The sequence below is a fragment of the Bidens hawaiensis genome, unplaced genomic scaffold (genome assembly GCF_021521415.1).
Source record: "Bidens hawaiensis isolate Kalapana, Puna unplaced genomic scaffold, B.hawaiensis_p1.1 tig00001960_1, whole genome shotgun sequence".
Taxonomy (NCBI): domain Eukaryota; kingdom Viridiplantae; phylum Streptophyta; class Magnoliopsida; order Asterales; family Asteraceae; genus Bidens; species Bidens hawaiensis.
The window spans coordinates 3,512,366-3,528,792 of record NW_027491108.1 but is presented as its reverse complement, the minus strand read 5'-3'; the positions used below and the strand labels follow the sequence as shown (position 1 = coordinate 3,528,792).

At 35.4% G+C, this 16,427-nt stretch overlaps 1 protein-coding gene and 1 pseudogene across 1 annotated transcript; one reads left to right on the top strand and one right to left on the bottom strand.

Moving 5' to 3' along the window:
• Window positions 1-226: 226 nt before the first annotated feature.
• Window positions 227-3,122, bottom strand: LOC143602518 (receptor-like protein 7; annotated as a pseudogene).
• A 9,423-nt stretch (window positions 3,123-12,545) lies between these two features.
• On the top strand, window positions 12,546-16,042 carry LOC143601127 (zinc finger protein CONSTANS-LIKE 10-like). Its single transcript, XM_077078622.1, has 5 exons — window positions 12,546-12,652; window positions 12,931-13,533; window positions 13,622-13,825; window positions 14,967-15,295; window positions 15,740-16,042. The coding sequence occupies exons 2-5, from the start codon at window positions 12,997-12,999 to the stop codon at window positions 15,867-15,869; spliced, it is 1,200 nt and encodes a 399-aa protein (XP_076934737.1). The 5' UTR covers window positions 12,546-12,652; window positions 12,931-12,996; the 3' UTR covers window positions 15,870-16,042.
• The last annotated feature ends 385 nt before the right edge of the window (window positions 16,043-16,427 follow it).

Below are 16,427 nucleotides of genomic sequence, written 5' to 3'. Positions count from 1 at the left end.
TTCATTTACAAAGCCAATGGTCATTAATACAAATAATATACAAAATATTTTACATCTAATATAATTGAGCAAACATTTTACTATTCTATTTAAACACAAATTATCATAAAAATTGCGACATAATCAATAAAATCGAAAACTTTGATTATGTGAACGTGTTACACATATGTACTGAATTAACTGATTCCTACTTGTGATGCTTCCTTAACCTAAGTCGGTCAGAGAATCAATCACTATACCTAGCATATAAAAGGTTTCCACAAATAAGTCCTATTATCAACCCATTTCCAACACCTAAGAATATGACTATCCAATCAATTTTGTCACTTGGCAGGAGAGACTCAGACGGATTGCTTGTTTGTGCAAGTGTTGACGTCTTTGAACTTTCGCAATCCTTGGATAATGGCGGTCCACACAGTCTAGGATTACCCTTGTAGGAGCTGTTATCAAATGTACTAAATTGCTTTCCTTCAGGTATGTGCCCTTCAAGATGGTTGAAAGAAACATTAAAAATTTCAAGGAAGCCAAGTTGCGACAATTCTTGAGGAATTGTACCTGATAACTCATTTTTCGAGAGATCCAGAGACTCTAGGTTCTTTAAATTTCCTAGAGATGGCAACACAAGACCAATAAGATGATTGTTTGAAAGGTTAAGAGATTCAAGCCCACCAAGATCTTGAAGTGATTGTGGGATATGGCCTTCAAAGTTGTTACAAGAGAAGTCTATAGATGTGAAAATATTTAGAACCTTTTGGTACTCTCTCTTGACACCCTTGTTTGTTAACGTCATCGAGTATGGATAATCAAAAGGCACAAGTTGATCGAAGGGGATATCAAAACCCATAGGAGATGATTTGTCAACATAAACAGATTTCATTTCATTCCATGTTTGAAAGAACTTGTCAGGCAATTGACCACTAAAACTGTTGTTGGAAAGGTCTATGATCCGCAACTCATGGAATTGTAACCTACTCATTATGGGACCTTGAATTCGACCATAAAGTTTATTGGACCGCAAATAAGCACTTTCAACTTGGGAAGATTTCCCAACCAAAACGGAAAACTATCTTCAAGAGAGTTATCTCCAAGATTGAGAAATTCTAAATGGGTACAATTGGCCAATGATTTGAACACCCGACCCGTTAACTGATTTTCGCTCAAATCAATCCTCTTCAGCAGACTTCCATGGCTGATTGTATCCATGATTGGACCATGAAAATTATTTCGTCTCAAATTCAAAACAAACAACGTGTTGCTTAAGTTGCCTAGACATGGAGGAAGGGATCCCGTAAGGAAGTTATAAGACAAATCTAACACTCGTAGTGATTTAACCTCACACATTAATAACGGTATTGCTCCACTTAGATTATTGTTTGAGACATCATAAACAATTGTGTTTTGTTGTGGAATTGGCAGCTGTCCTCGTAACTGATTGTACGAGATTTCGAATGATTGCAAATGCTTCCATGGGAGAAATTGGGAAAGTCCATGAAAGCCGGTGATGAAATTATTTGAAAGGCCAATCAAGTGTAATGTTTCTAGGCTATTATTCCAGATCCACTCGGGTACAAGGCCTTCAATTTGATTTTGGTACAAGAATAAGCCCGTCATCTTTTTTTGGAAGCGCAAACACGAAGGAAACTTTTTTAGGTTGCATGATGACAGTCCAAGATTTTTCAGTTCTGGCAGGGTGCCATCAGTGTAGTTCTCCGTGGCAAAAAATGATATCCTGTTGTAACTTAAATAAAAAGTTTCAAGTTTGTTGAGTCCTACAAACGTGTCTAGGTCCCCCTGCCACTAAAGTTGTTATGATCTAGGCCAAGATATTGAACACTTTTGAAATTGGAAAAGGAGCTTGACATTTTTCCTTGCAATTGATTTCTTCCTAAATCTATTACACTTAGTTGGGTAAGGTTCATAAACGAAGAAGGGATGTGACCAAAAATATAATTATCCGTGATAGAGACGATTCTAAGTGTTGTTAGATTTGCAAGAGAGGATGGGATTTCATCGTATATGTTCATACGATCAAAATGCAGCTCGTTGAGCTTACTCAGTTTGCTAAGCCAATCGGGCAGTCTCCCATTCTCGAAATGGTTATCACTAAGTTCCAAAACAGTGAGTTTTGAAAGACTTTCTAATGAAGGAACAAAACCTGTAAGCCAATTTAGACCAACATCCAAGTGACTTAGCTGTGTCATGTTAGAGAGTGAGTCTGGAATGGGGCCGGAGAAAAAACACTTATGGAGGGACAAGTATACCAAATGCTTTAGTTTTGTAATCGATTCTGGTATAATCCCAGCAAAACCTGTTGAACCCAAATCAAGATGCTCAAGTAAGGTGTTATTATGAAATGCATGCAAGGAACCAGTGAGGCTGGGATTCTTTGCTACGCTAAGAAACTTCAATCGCGGTAAGTGAAATATAGCCACTGGGAATTCATCCCGAAGCTGACAGTCTTCAAGATAAATTGACCGCAAAGAAGAATAGTTGGCCAAGAAACTAGGTACGGAAGAACTAACGTTAATCCCTGAGAGATGGAGCTCTTCGAGTCTAGTCAAGTTTTGCAATAGATTCTCAAGGCTAGGACTTTCAAGCTTTAACTGATTCCATGACAGATGTAATGAAGACAAATGCACCAAGTGCAATATGTCTAATGGGATTTGGCCACTAAAGCTAGAACTAGAAAGATCGAGGCTTCTTAATTTGTTAAGACGAGCTATCCCAGTTGGGATATGAGATTTAGCAAAATCATTCATGGAGAGATTGAGTATTTGAAGATGAATAAGGTTGAAGAGGGTACTGTTAGAGTTGATTGGTCCATGGAGAAAGCTTTGGCTTAAGTCAAGCCCGATTATGTGGCAGTCATTGCTACACAACACACCACCCCAGAAACAACAATCAGAAGCACCATTATCTGATGCATTGCTAGTGATCTTCCTCCAAGAGTCTAACTTTGGAGCTAAACCGATACGAAAAGATGAATTACCTTGATAAAGAAAGCTTCGATGGAATTCAAACAAAGATAAGCATTCTTCATCATGGCTTAATAGCAATCCACTACATGTGGGAAAGAATAGTAAGTATATGAAAGAGATCATTTGCTTGAAGCTGAAGGCCATGATCAACAGGAGTAAAATAAGATATTGTAGTGTCTATAGATGTGCAATGTAAGGTGTTTATATATAACAAGACGGTCAATGCTAGTTGGGATGTATTTAATGGTGAAAAGGAAGTCTGTGGCCATGGTTATTGCCGTTGCACCCAGTTTAAAAATGTGCCTACCAAGGGCTGCTACACTAAAATAATATTTTCGTTTCTAACCAGCTTGATACACAAGTGGTGATTGATTGGACCTTCTTAAATCAGTTTAAGAACAAAATGTTTAATAGTTAAGTACTTAAGTAATATCTTTATAAGGTTAACCCGCCAACCATACAGGCCCCGTTTAACCATTTTTTATAATATGTTTAAAACAACATTAGAACCCGCCCAACTTGTTTTGAACCTAACCGGCCGCTTGACTCCTTTATATAATGGGTTGTATTCAAGTTATGGGATTTAAGTTAAAAAAGATGGTTAATGTCTTTGACAGGTATAATTACATGGGTGATGCTCAGGTTCACTATTGTGTAGCTATTAAATATATGTTTGAGAAAAGGAGGTGTGTTATTCTGTTTCATAAACAGGCAAAACTGGTAGTGGATTGGTGAGGGCTTGTAAAGAGTGATTTATCCAAATCTTTTATATTTTAATAAAATTGCTAGGCACGAGAAGGCTTGTGTCGAGAATTAACAGGCCTTTATTTCTTTTGCTTTCGGTACATTTGGGTCCCTTGCACCCGATGTTGCTATGTTTCTGAAAAGAGTTAAATGGGTCGTGCACAATAACTCATCGACACCGAAGTACAATAACTTTGTTTTCAGTCGGATCGGATTCGCCATTCAAAAGGGGGGGGGAGCGCAACTTGTTGCCCGCTTACCTGCTTCTCTTTTTGTAATTGGATTTTTTATTTGATACAACGAATTTCATGAATATATTTTAATAAAGTTTGAAACAATTAAAAATAAAGTCCATGAGTTTGAATAATGCTGCTTAACATTTAATGGTATTAACTCATAAATTGATGGGAAGTTAGTTAGTTGGCAAGGAGCTTGCTGACTAAATACAAATCTTACTAAAATTATTGAATGAGGTTGTGCTAAGATTATTTAATAAACAAGTCTCTTTAGCCAACTTTTCTAAAAATATGATGCTGAGACAAGACTATTGGGATCAAGTTTATGCAGAAATAGCAGAATAAGTTACACGAAAGGTCTCAGCGGTATCTACATACAAGTTTAAATGGCCGTTTGAAATTACATAGTATTTTGAAATATATGGATGTTTTAAAAAGGATTATTAGAATTTGATGTGAAGCTAAGGTGGCTATTTGTGAATGTTTGAAATTAGATAGGTTGTGGATGCTCTAATTTACTAACTGTCACATGTAGTGCTGGCTCAGTTCGGTCTAAAAATGTGGCCCAAACCGTGACTTAAGGAGTGTTTAATGAGTTTCTTAATGACTAAGTTAGGGTTTATTAATGGGTATTATCTATGTATAAGCTAAGTTATGATAGCTTATAAATAAATGATACTGAATTGTATTTTCATAAGAAAGATTGTAATGTACATATTTGAGTTATACTTCCGCTTATCAATAATATTGGGAGCTATCTAGCTAATTTTCGTCTTCATTTTGTTTTTATCGTTTGATTTATGTTGGTTTAGTTTTTGATATAGTACATAATAAATAATAACTTATCTTATCCTAACCATTTTATAAAAGACTATACTAAGGAAACACTCTATGGAGAGGTAACATAGCCCCTTCACGTCATCATCACGTAGGAAATGGGGCTTCGAAGCCGCTCTTTACAGCTCTATTGTTGTTTGTCGCCCCTTTGTTGCCATATCATATATACACACATATATTATATATATGTATGTGTGAGAGAGAGAGAGAGAGAAGATGCAGGCCCCACCCCCATTCCCAAATCACCCTTCTTCCCTCCCCCCCCCCCCCCCCAAATCGCCCCACATCGGTGTTCCTCCCCAATTTTTCACCCAACCCCACCCACCCCGGACGCCCACAACGGATGGTCTAACAACAGTGACCTTAATAGTGAGCCCAAATAACATTCACGTAATTAACAAGTCTCACCAGATAGTTAGGCACAACCCACCTCAGATTTGCAGCATGGTTACATATTCAAATATGTTGGCCATGTTGGGCAGACAGGATTCCGTAGTCAATTCGGTGGGACTACTAGTGGAGAGCTTAGAATGATAGTGTAACACTTGCCTACGAGGAACAAAAGAGAGTGTAATTGGCTTTCTAGTCCAATGGCATATGGTGATGGATAAGGTTTGAGATCTTATGGTCTTCGGTTCGAAACTTGACTTACAGGGATTTTTTCATAGTTGTGGGTTTCCTACTTGATGACGTTACTGAGTGACTCAGGCCTAGAGCATCAAAATCACGATTGATATCATGTCTCAAAAAAACTCACTCGGGTTTGTTTGTTTAGGATAGTTTCAAACATTATTAAAAAGAAAAAGGAACAAAAGAGAGTTTCTGGCCAATGAATTAGTGTTTAGTTGGGAATCTCCTTTGCTTTTTTGCACTCAACTAATTATTTATTCAACTTGATAATTATGTTAATTATTATTCGTTACATTGTCATGGAACGAAGATGAACCTTGGACTACTTTATAAGGATCAGATTCACTTGAGGAATTATTGGCTCTGGCATAACTTTCGAGTACCTTTTGATCATTCAAATTTATTTTTAAGCTTTAAAGTTTATACTTTTTATCACGTGAGAAAGACGAACTTAACAGCACATATGATTTATGTTTGGGGATGTTAAATACGGAGATCGACTCGTGTTATTATAATATGATTTGCGTGTTGGTGTTAATTAAATAAGTTTTTTTTTCACGTAAAGTAAATTGACGTGATTGGTTCGTTCTTGTTTGATCGAGCATTCTCATCCCACCCCCTATCCCTAAACCAAAAATTACACTAAATCTCACTATATTTTCTCTCTCCATTTCAATTAAATAATATTTTTTATACCTTTTATCATTACATTTTCTCTTTCCTTCACTCATAACCACTTTCAAAATATATTAAAAAATTATATGGGGTGAACAGTAACTTTTCAAATATACAGAAAAATCACTACTTTCTCTAAAATATAAAAACTCTTCACTCACAACACCCTAAATCACTCACTAAATTATAAAAACACCTCTCACATAAAAAGAGGGGTGGGATGAGAATGCTCTAACAGTTCTATCATATGTATCTAAAGTTCATATAAATAGTAGATAAATATAATTACTAGATAATGATAGTTATAACCAACAATATTAATACGCAAACACTAACAAAACGTAATTAAGAAAGTATATTGTAATTTAAGCTCTTTTAGCAATTTATTTTGATGTCAAATCATAAGGAACAAGTCTTTAAAAATATAGGTTCGAAACTTGGACCAACTAACCTAAATTCTTTTTTACCTAGTTCCACAAAATATCCCACAAGCTGTGTCATCTTTCATAACTTGTTCGCATGCATATATTAGGTTTTGAGAGACCCACTTCTTCCCTTGTCAACGTTATCTATGCTCCAGCAACCTCATAACAATTACCAAGTTGCTTCATCTCCGTCGTCTGAGCTCCGTTATCGTCATCAACTGATCTGCTTCCTCATGGAGAAGACAATATATATGCACCTCCACTCTCTTTCAACATTCTTTTTTAACCACGTTTTAATTTTAAAGTTTGAAGTAAATGAATTCCAGTAATTTTTTTTTTTTTGGGAACAAGCTTCTTTTTCTAACATTAGTTTATTAATTTGTATTTTAATGCATTTTAAATCGAATTTCTTAAACTACGTATATTGTTAGAAACTATTAAGTTATTTTTATTTTTATCACAACTAAAGTATCATTTGGTGACTGTTGAGAACAGAGGGTTCATCTCTAGTCGGATCATTCTTTTTGTAGGGTCAGTAACTCTGGATTTATTATTATTATTATTATTATTATTATTATTATTATTATTATTATTATTATTATTTGAACGTATAAACTTTTTCCCCTAACCTTCAATAAGGCTATAACTCTCGAATTCATACGTGCAAAATGTATGCGAACATTTGAAAAAGAATTACAGTTCCTTCCATTTCTTAGTTATTAACTTTGAATTAAGTAAATTCCAATAAAACATAGTACGTTATTTTTATTCAACTTTTTGTATGGGAAAATCATGAAACTAGACAAATTAATAAAATTTTGCAAAAATATAAATTATCCATAAATTCCATCAACAAAAAAATTTTGCACCACCGGCTAAATCTTCTAATTTTCCTTTTTTTCTTATATATATTTCTTTAGCCTTCTCACTTTTAAGAAGCACGGATCCAAACTGGATAGTTCAGATCTATGATTCCACAAATGTGGGTTATCGGAACACACTAAACTTCAGACGAGATCAGTTCCAGCAAAGTTCCTACAAAACAGACACCGTGAGACTCACTACGGGAAGGACGAGATGAGAGATCTTCCCTTAACCAACATTCGGCGTAAGAATAAGTACTGTACTGTGAACGGAATAAGTACGAAGTACAAGTAATTGTTGAGATCGGTGGGAGTGAATGAATACCTCATGAAGATGATTAAAATATTTATAGCCGGGGATGGGGAATGTGATCGGTGGAGTTGTCATTGTTAAGATATTCCATATCCTCCTATTGGACACGTGTCACGCGTTCATAGGACGTGTGACAGTCTGGCCCCGTTTGGGACAGTTACCAGGTATCCAGTTGTCTTCCTTTCATTGATTGATGTCACTGCCAAGGAATGTTGTGGTAATATTCTAGAAACAATTTGTTACAACTGCTTTTCCTTATCACGTAGAAACTTTGTTCGTGTGAGGTTTCTTATGCGACCCGCGGATACTCGCTGGTGATCCGCGGCTGTATTGGTGATCCGCAGGGTAATTTCTTTAGTTTACGGATAGTTTCACTGCCCAACATCTATACCCTTAACATTTAACTCTCATTTTCAACATTTTACTCACTTTTAGCAATAATTCTATGCAAACCAAAATCAAGGTGCTTAAGGGTTGTAGAAGACGGTTGGTTGATGGAGGTTAAAAAAAAGGTGCTCATTTGAGAATGTCTAACAAAGTATAGGTATGTATTCATTAATTCTTTTGGCAATTAATTTATTATTATAATATATATAAGACTGTGTGTACCTGATAATGCATGTGTGGTATTTAAAACATCCTCCTCGTTATATTGTGAATCTTTTAGATATATAAACCTCGTAACAAATTAGAAGACCTAGTATGCTGTGGTGTGTGATTTGATCGAAATTCTGATTTTACAGATTCGAGAAGAGAAACTGTCATCCCATTTAATCCCATCGAGATGCCCTTACCTGACATGTTTCTTGGTAGTAGTAGCATGTATTCAAGACACTCCCCAAAAAGGGAATTGATCTATGGTCGATTTCAGAAGAATTTATAGTTATACATCGTAAAAAAAAAGAAAAAAAGAACTTTTCTTTTGTGGAATTAAACAGTTCATTTTTTTAGAAAGAAATTCTGTTTAAGTAAACAAATAGAAAGAAAGGGAGTCATGGTTACAAGAGTCTATCTATCGCATATAAACTTTAAGGGCATCGTGGCCTAACCATTGAGGTGAAGTCAGGACCTATAAGATCGAATGAAACAGTACATAGACAAGTAAATTCCTTATGAATTTCAAGGTACTCTGTTTAATTAAGAATTACGGGATTCATCTTTCGAGAGGACAGTTATGTGTCGTAGCCAGTAGTTAGATATGGATAAGGGGAATGGCCTACTATGGTGAGCTACAACAATGGTTAAAGAGCCTAATATAGCCAGGTTAAGAGATAATTGAGCATGCCATGACGTTGTTAGGATCTCATATAGGCCTTCATGGCCCTGGCCCGTAAATGGACCGTTATGAGTTTCTAATCTTTAGACCATCACCAATGCCTCAGTTGGTCCTAAAGTACTCAGTAAGTTTCGTTGCCAAGTGAACGAGGGCGCGAGCCCCTTCCCGTTGCCACGTAGACCACCGAGTACTCAATAACACCCTTAAGGGGCGCTAATCGCGGGCAAGCCCACTAGCGATCGTGAGAAGGGATTTTATGTGTGTGTGGGAGATGAGAGGGGGCCATGAAGAGGAGAAGAGTCTGCTACTGTTTAATGTTTTATGGTTTGGGGGGGGGGTTAGGGTTGAAGTGGAGAAGAAGATAAGATAGGAGGATGTAAAAGAAACACAATTAAATATGTAGTTTTATTTTTTTATTTAAATAAAGTTGTGTATACATGCATAAATAACAATGCTTTATTTATTAGATTGTTTAAATACTTTTTATACATTTTAACAAAATATTTTTATTTTTATGTAATATTAGTTAGTTGACAAATTTAGAAAGAAAAAAATATTAAATCACAACAAGGTCAGGTAGTTTTAACATAATCTTTATTCAGTCTGCAGTCAATGTCCAGTCAACATTACGTAAAGCAATATTGCAGGATGAATTTAAGGTTGTGCTTTAACAACATGTGGTCTAAGTAGTAAACTTTATTATATGGTCTAAATTATATGCTTTATACGTGTTGTTAATGATGTTTTATGTGTTGCAAATATGTTAATTAAATTATTTTATTTTTATTTATTTTTTGAGCGACTCTTAGAGAGTTAGAGTTTGAATAAGTTTAATGATTGTATATTTTATTAACATTACACATGTAAAACAATTAATACAATAAACATGATTTCGAATTCGTTAGAGATGTTCACTTACTAGTGCCCCACGAATCCAAAGAAGTAACTATAAGATCACAACATGTTTTCTCAAATTAACTATAAGATCACCACATGTTTTCTTGATAGAAGATGGCATTCTGATAACATGCAAAAGGTTTCGGCAACCCTAAATCCGTAATACTCACCAACCCAATGGCTGAGATAAACTAGGTGTAGAGTTAAGAATGTAGGCAAAAACTAGGGTAACGTGACAATTCTACCACGTATAAAATCTAAACTTCTAATAGTCATAGCATTTATTATTTTACATCTTCAATAACTCAAATCTCTAATCATGTCCTCCAAGAGGTACATGTCTAAAAGATCTTGTCTATCTGCTCGTCACATATAAATCTAGATCTGCCTCACCCAACTTACTATCCACTTTAGGTTTCCATAGTTCTTACCAAGTCATCATTTGTCTCTTTGACACATGCGGAAATTATCTCAGCTTCTACTCATTTATATTATATGAGATGCATATTACCTCCCAGCTTGCCCCAAAAAGCTTTTTCTTATTCGATCCAACATTGTGTGTTCACACACACATCCATCTAAGCATCCTCATCTATTTTACCTCCATCTTTCGCATGTGTGACATTTTGATGGCCCATCAATCAGCTCCACATAATATATTCGGTCGAACCATAACCCTACAGGATTTCCCTTTTACTCTTGTTGGGAAGCTATTGCCACATAATATTCTAATGTCTGCCCTCCATTTGCACCAACTCGTCTGAATGTGATCGACTCATTGATTATGTTTTTGTCATTCTTGACAAACAAACCTAAATACTTGAAGTTGGTTGTCTAAGGGAAAATTTTCCTCAATAGCGATTTTGTACTTCCTCATTGTTTGCGCCACTGAAGCTACAATAGAGGTACTCAAGGGTACTTACTACTCGAACCTCGCATTTATACTTGTTTTATTCTTCGCAGCTAGCACAACATCATTCGCGAAGAGCAACCACCACATTACTGTCTCTTAGGTCTACTTTGACAACCTATCCAAAACTACTAAAAATATAAATGGATTCAATGCGGATTTATGGTGAATGCCCACCTTTGGATAAACTTTGAATGACAATAGAAAACCATATGAACAAAAGTTTATGTTACATATAAAAATCATTAAAACTTATTATTATATATTACGTCATACATACCTTATAACCTTAATGTCTCCACAATAGTTTCAACCCACAACAGCCTACATATAAATGCTTCAATCATGTAAAATAATTTAAAACAAATGGACCCCGATTGGCTACAATATTGAATAGTCACAAAGGGAGGAACTTTACAAGATGGTGGGTCCGAAAAGGACCAAAAGAAAAGTTTTTTTATTTCGTTTAAACAAATGCTAAAAAGTATAATATACAAGGACGGATAAGATTCTTAATTTATATATATATTTAGCAGATAGATTTGCTGCAGCACTCAGACAAAAATACTAATTACTTTAGTGGTCCTTCCACATAACAAAGTTACATTTTGGTCCATTTATTTCAAGGATGTTTGTTTGGACTTTTGCATAGTTTATAACGATTTGTAGTCTCTTATAATTATCATAGAGGGTGCTTAAAATAAACTAAGTCGGCCACTTTGAGAGCAAGTTGGTTCGGTTTTATAGTTTGACAGGGCAATGAATTGGTTCGAAACTTGAAACCGATCGTGTAAACCAGACTGGCTTTAACTCTTATTATCTATAATTTTTTTTTACTCTTAGAATATGTAGGTATGTATATGTTTTATAATCACGAACCATTTTTATAAAAATTTTAGTGCAAACTAATGATTTAAAAAACAAGCCCTTTGTTATTATACTTTCACTGTCGTTTTTTGTTCCCCTTAATTTGTTATGTGTTGCACAGAAAAGGGAATGAGAGGACAGGTAGGACATGTTGTGAGACGATAAAAACAATTTTTATGATTATAAAATAAACAATAATGGTCAATGTAGGTTTTGTATCAGTTTTAGAACGACTATCGTTCTAAAATAAACAATAATGGCCGAGCTTCTTATACTTTGAGCGAGTAGTTTAAACTTAATCTCTTGTACAAACAACGATGTTTCATTTAGACTGCGGTTTGCACACCGAAACAAACAAGATTTAAGATGTGACTAAAATCATGTGCTTCCATATGAAAAGGACTAAAGTTGCAATTGACCCAAATGACAGGGCCCCACCATTCCAACCCACCCAAACACAGCTCTCTTCTCTCTTTGCACTTTTTGCCAATTAGTTATGTGAAATTTTGTGTTGTCAGCTATCCAAACACACCAACTGTAAACAAATCCAGAACCAACGCCTGCCTCACAACTCACACCCCAAAAAACACTTATACGTCCAGAAAGTTCCGATCTTTATCAGTTTCCAATCCTGCAACAAAAACACCTGCACCAGCCTTTCTGGGTCAAAATATTAGTAAGCCTTTCTGGGTTTTGTTCTTTTTTGCTTTATAGAAATGGGTTTCTTTTGGTTTTTATTGATCTGCAAGTTGTGGGTTTGAATCTTTGATTTGAATTTGACCCCTGTTTTTCCGGAAAGTTTGAATTTTTACTCATAATTTAAGCTCTTCTTGTGGATTTCTGCTATTTTTCTGGATTTTCTTGTTGACCTGATTGTTGTGTTGACCTGTGTTCAAATTTAATTTGGGTTTGATTCTTTTGAGTTTTATCTGCTTTGGTTCTTTGTGGTTTGACTTAGTAAACTTTTATTAGGGTTTTGAAATGTTCATACTGTAACTCAGGTGTGTAATTCAATCTGGTTTTCTTGATGATTCTTCATCTTTTTATTAGGGTTTTTAGATGCTAAAAACACCCTTTTCAATTTCAATCTGACATTCTTGATATGAAGATTCCAATCATGATAAAAGATATTCTTGATATATTGTTCTTGATTTAACTTATTGACCCTTTTATCCTAGAACATATTCTGAATCAATAAAGTTCATCCTTTTGGGTCAAAAAGATATAAAAATTCCATTTTGAATGATTGGTTTTTCTCATTTATCATATCCTGATGCAGGTAATTTCTGACAAGATCTTAAATTAAACGAAGGGGTTAAAAATCTTGTTTCTTGAGAAACAAGAAATGGGTTACCATTGTGATCATTGTGGTGAAGTAAGATCAATGGTGTATTGTAGATCAGATGCAGCCTACTTATGTTTATCGTGTGATCGAATTGTTCATTCCGCAAACGCATTATCGAAACGCCATTCACGAGCACTTGTATGTGACAGATGCAATTCACAACCCGCATTGGTTAGATGCATAGAGGAAAAAGTCTCACTTTGTCAAAATTGTGATTGGGTCAGTCATAACGGGTCAACAAAACACAGTAAACAGACATTAAATTGTTACTCGGGTTGCCCTTCGGCCGTAGAACTTTCTTCAATTTGGTCGTTTATGTCGGATTCAGATTCGGGCTTTGTTAATGGGTCGACGTGTGAACAAGAAATGGGTTCAGTGAGCATTGCTGATAATAACCAAGGACCTTCTAGAAGCAATAATAATGATAATAGTCAAGATTTGCTTGCAAATGGTTTGCAGGGTGGGAATAATTCAAATGTTTGGACGGATCATTCGAATGTTCAACAAATTGGACCCGGTAATTCTTGTCCGCCTAAGGTAAAGTGGTTTTTAAATGCACAATAAAGCACGCATATATGATTGTGATTGTATAACTATCTCTTAACTTTGTGTTGTGTGCATGCAGATATTGCATTCGGGTACAAAAGATCTTGACCCGTTACTTGATGATGATGGATTCTATGTTGACTTTAGTATGGATGAAGTTGACTTGAGCATTGAGAATTATGAAGAACTGTTTGGTGTCGGTCATAACGATCCCAAACATCTTTTTGCAAAAGATGGTATTGATAGTTTGTTTGGCGGTGCCGAATCTTCGCATGCTGGAAAGGTATTATTATTAAATCGTTTACCATTCTCTAATTTTGTTCTTGATATGATTAGCTTGAAATTACTGGGAAAAACAGAACAAAAAATATCAACTTTGCCTTCAATTATCACAAAGTTTATTTGTTAGTTGTGAAATTCTTGAGAAGTCACATGTTTCACTTAATCACTACTTAATCCATTGCATTGAAATTGAATGGAATGTGTTTAATCTAAATATCTGATGGTGTCATGGGTCGGCCCGTTGGGCTGATGTTGGTCCATCTTTGACCCATGATGCACATGCATGGTTTGAGGGGTATGCACATGTAGAGGTGCATAAAGCCCGGTTCAAAATGCAGTGATAAATCCCAATCATGGGCTCGAAAATGGCCCTTTATTTGATTCAGAGGTCCTGGCCCGATTCAAGTCCTATTTTCTAAAAAGAAACCAATTTTTTGTTTGGATTTTTGGTTAGTTATTATTCAAAATATTATATATTAAACTGTAATTACATATGTTAGAAAGACACTAACAAAAATAATTAAAATTATATAACATTTTAAAAATTCGGTTTTGTAAAGAATAAATATTTTAAGGAAAAAACCTCAAACCAGTTTTGTTAAGCATAAAAATATACAAATTTACATTTATGTTTACAACAAAAAAATTAAATGGTATGCAAAATCCAGAAATTACATCTGTATCATGTGGACTAAATAATGTTCTAGGCCCAAGGGACCAGGACTCTAGTAAGTAGTAAGTAGTAACGGACAGGCCTATAAACGGGCTTTGACTGAACCCAATCTGGATTTTTGTTAGAATCTCATGACTAGAAATACTAAAAATTTAGTTTTTAAGAATAAGAAAATTAAAAAACTTCAAGCTAGTTTTGTTAAGCATACAAATTTACAAGTTTATATATACATTACATGTAATGTAATGTGGCTAATAAAAAATTGAATTGTATGGAGCCAGAAAATTGCATCTATATCATATGCAACAGACCTCTTGCACGGGGCATTCAGGCCTATAAACGGGCTTTGAGTGGGCTTAATCTGGATATTTATTAGAATCTAGGATTGGGCCAGAAGCCCAGAACTGATTGTTCATGTGATATAAAAAGGTGTCATTTTCTCCTACTTATTATTTGTTTTTGTGGTTAGGAATCTTCAACGGGCCATGCAAATCCAGCACAACCAGCATGCAGCAATGCAGCATCAGCTGACTCGTTAATCAGCTGTAAAACCGAACCGAATCCTTGTTATGCAAGGCAACACTCAAATATATCATTTTCAAGTCTTACAGGAGAAAGCAGTGCTTGTGAGTATCAAGACTGTGACGCATCTTCAATGCTTCCCATGGGTGAACCATCACGGTGCAACCCGGGCCCGGGCCCAGGCCCAGGCCCGAGCCATGATCAAACCACCACCGCCGCTTCTGGCAGCAGAAGTGATGCTGTCCAACGTTACAAGGAAAAGAAGAAAATGAGAAAGTGAGTCTTTAATTTACTAATTAGAGGTGGTAAATTTGACATGCTTATGTTTATATCTTATGGGTCAAATGGGATTTTATAAAAAAGTTACATCCGATAATCATTTATTTACAAATATGGATAATAACTCAAGTAATGCATATTTTTAATCGTACTTGACACAATAATTATTTATAAAGTTACTAGTAGCTGTATGTAGGGCTGAAAACGACTGGAGCCAACTTGGCTCGTTTATATCATACAGCTTTAAGTTACAAATAGTTTAAACTACCCAGCAAGCGGGCCACTACCAATCTTGGCTCGGCCTCAGCTCGTCTTATTTACAAACAAGACGCTTTCGACCGAGCTGTGAACATTTTGGACAATCCTAGTTGTATGCATGATAAGATTTAATATTAAAGTTTGTAAAAAAACCATAACCTGTTTTTTTGGCATGCTTTATAGATTTGAGAAGAGAGTACGATATGCTACACGAAAAGAACGTGCTGATGTAAGAAAGCGTGTGAAAGGGCGGTTTGTGAAGGCAGGTGATGCTTATGATTATGACCCATTGGTTCAAACGCGAAGCTTTTAAGTTCTAGAAAACCTTCATACATTTCTTTGTCATATGAATAAGCAATGGGATCAATTTCTACATGTGCAGCCGGTTCATCATGGCATCACATCGTCATCATTCCTCTGGCTAAACAGAGTATCACTCTGTTTTTTGTTTCTCTATTTCATCGTCACGTGGTAAATCTTTGGGTTGATTGTATAAACAGGTAACCTCTGTATCAATTTGGGATAAACAACTTTGTTTTAATCCTTAAAAAAACCTCAAACTCTCAAAAGAATTCTGTCATTTTCTGTTAGCCCTTGCCATGTCAGCATCACATGTGTGCGTAAAATGGAAACTAGACCAGATTTGGTTACCTTTGGTGGATTGGGATTCCTGCAAAGACAGAAGAATGATGTAGGTGAGTTGTAGATGATGAAATCAGTGTACAATTTGCATGTAATTATGTATATATGTCTACATAAGCAAATTTGGATGTTTGATGGGATATGTTATTGTGTTTTTGGTTGGCATGTAGAAAAATGAGAGATGTAAATCATAGTTGAATTAGGATTCATCTTTGGATGAGTTTGTTCT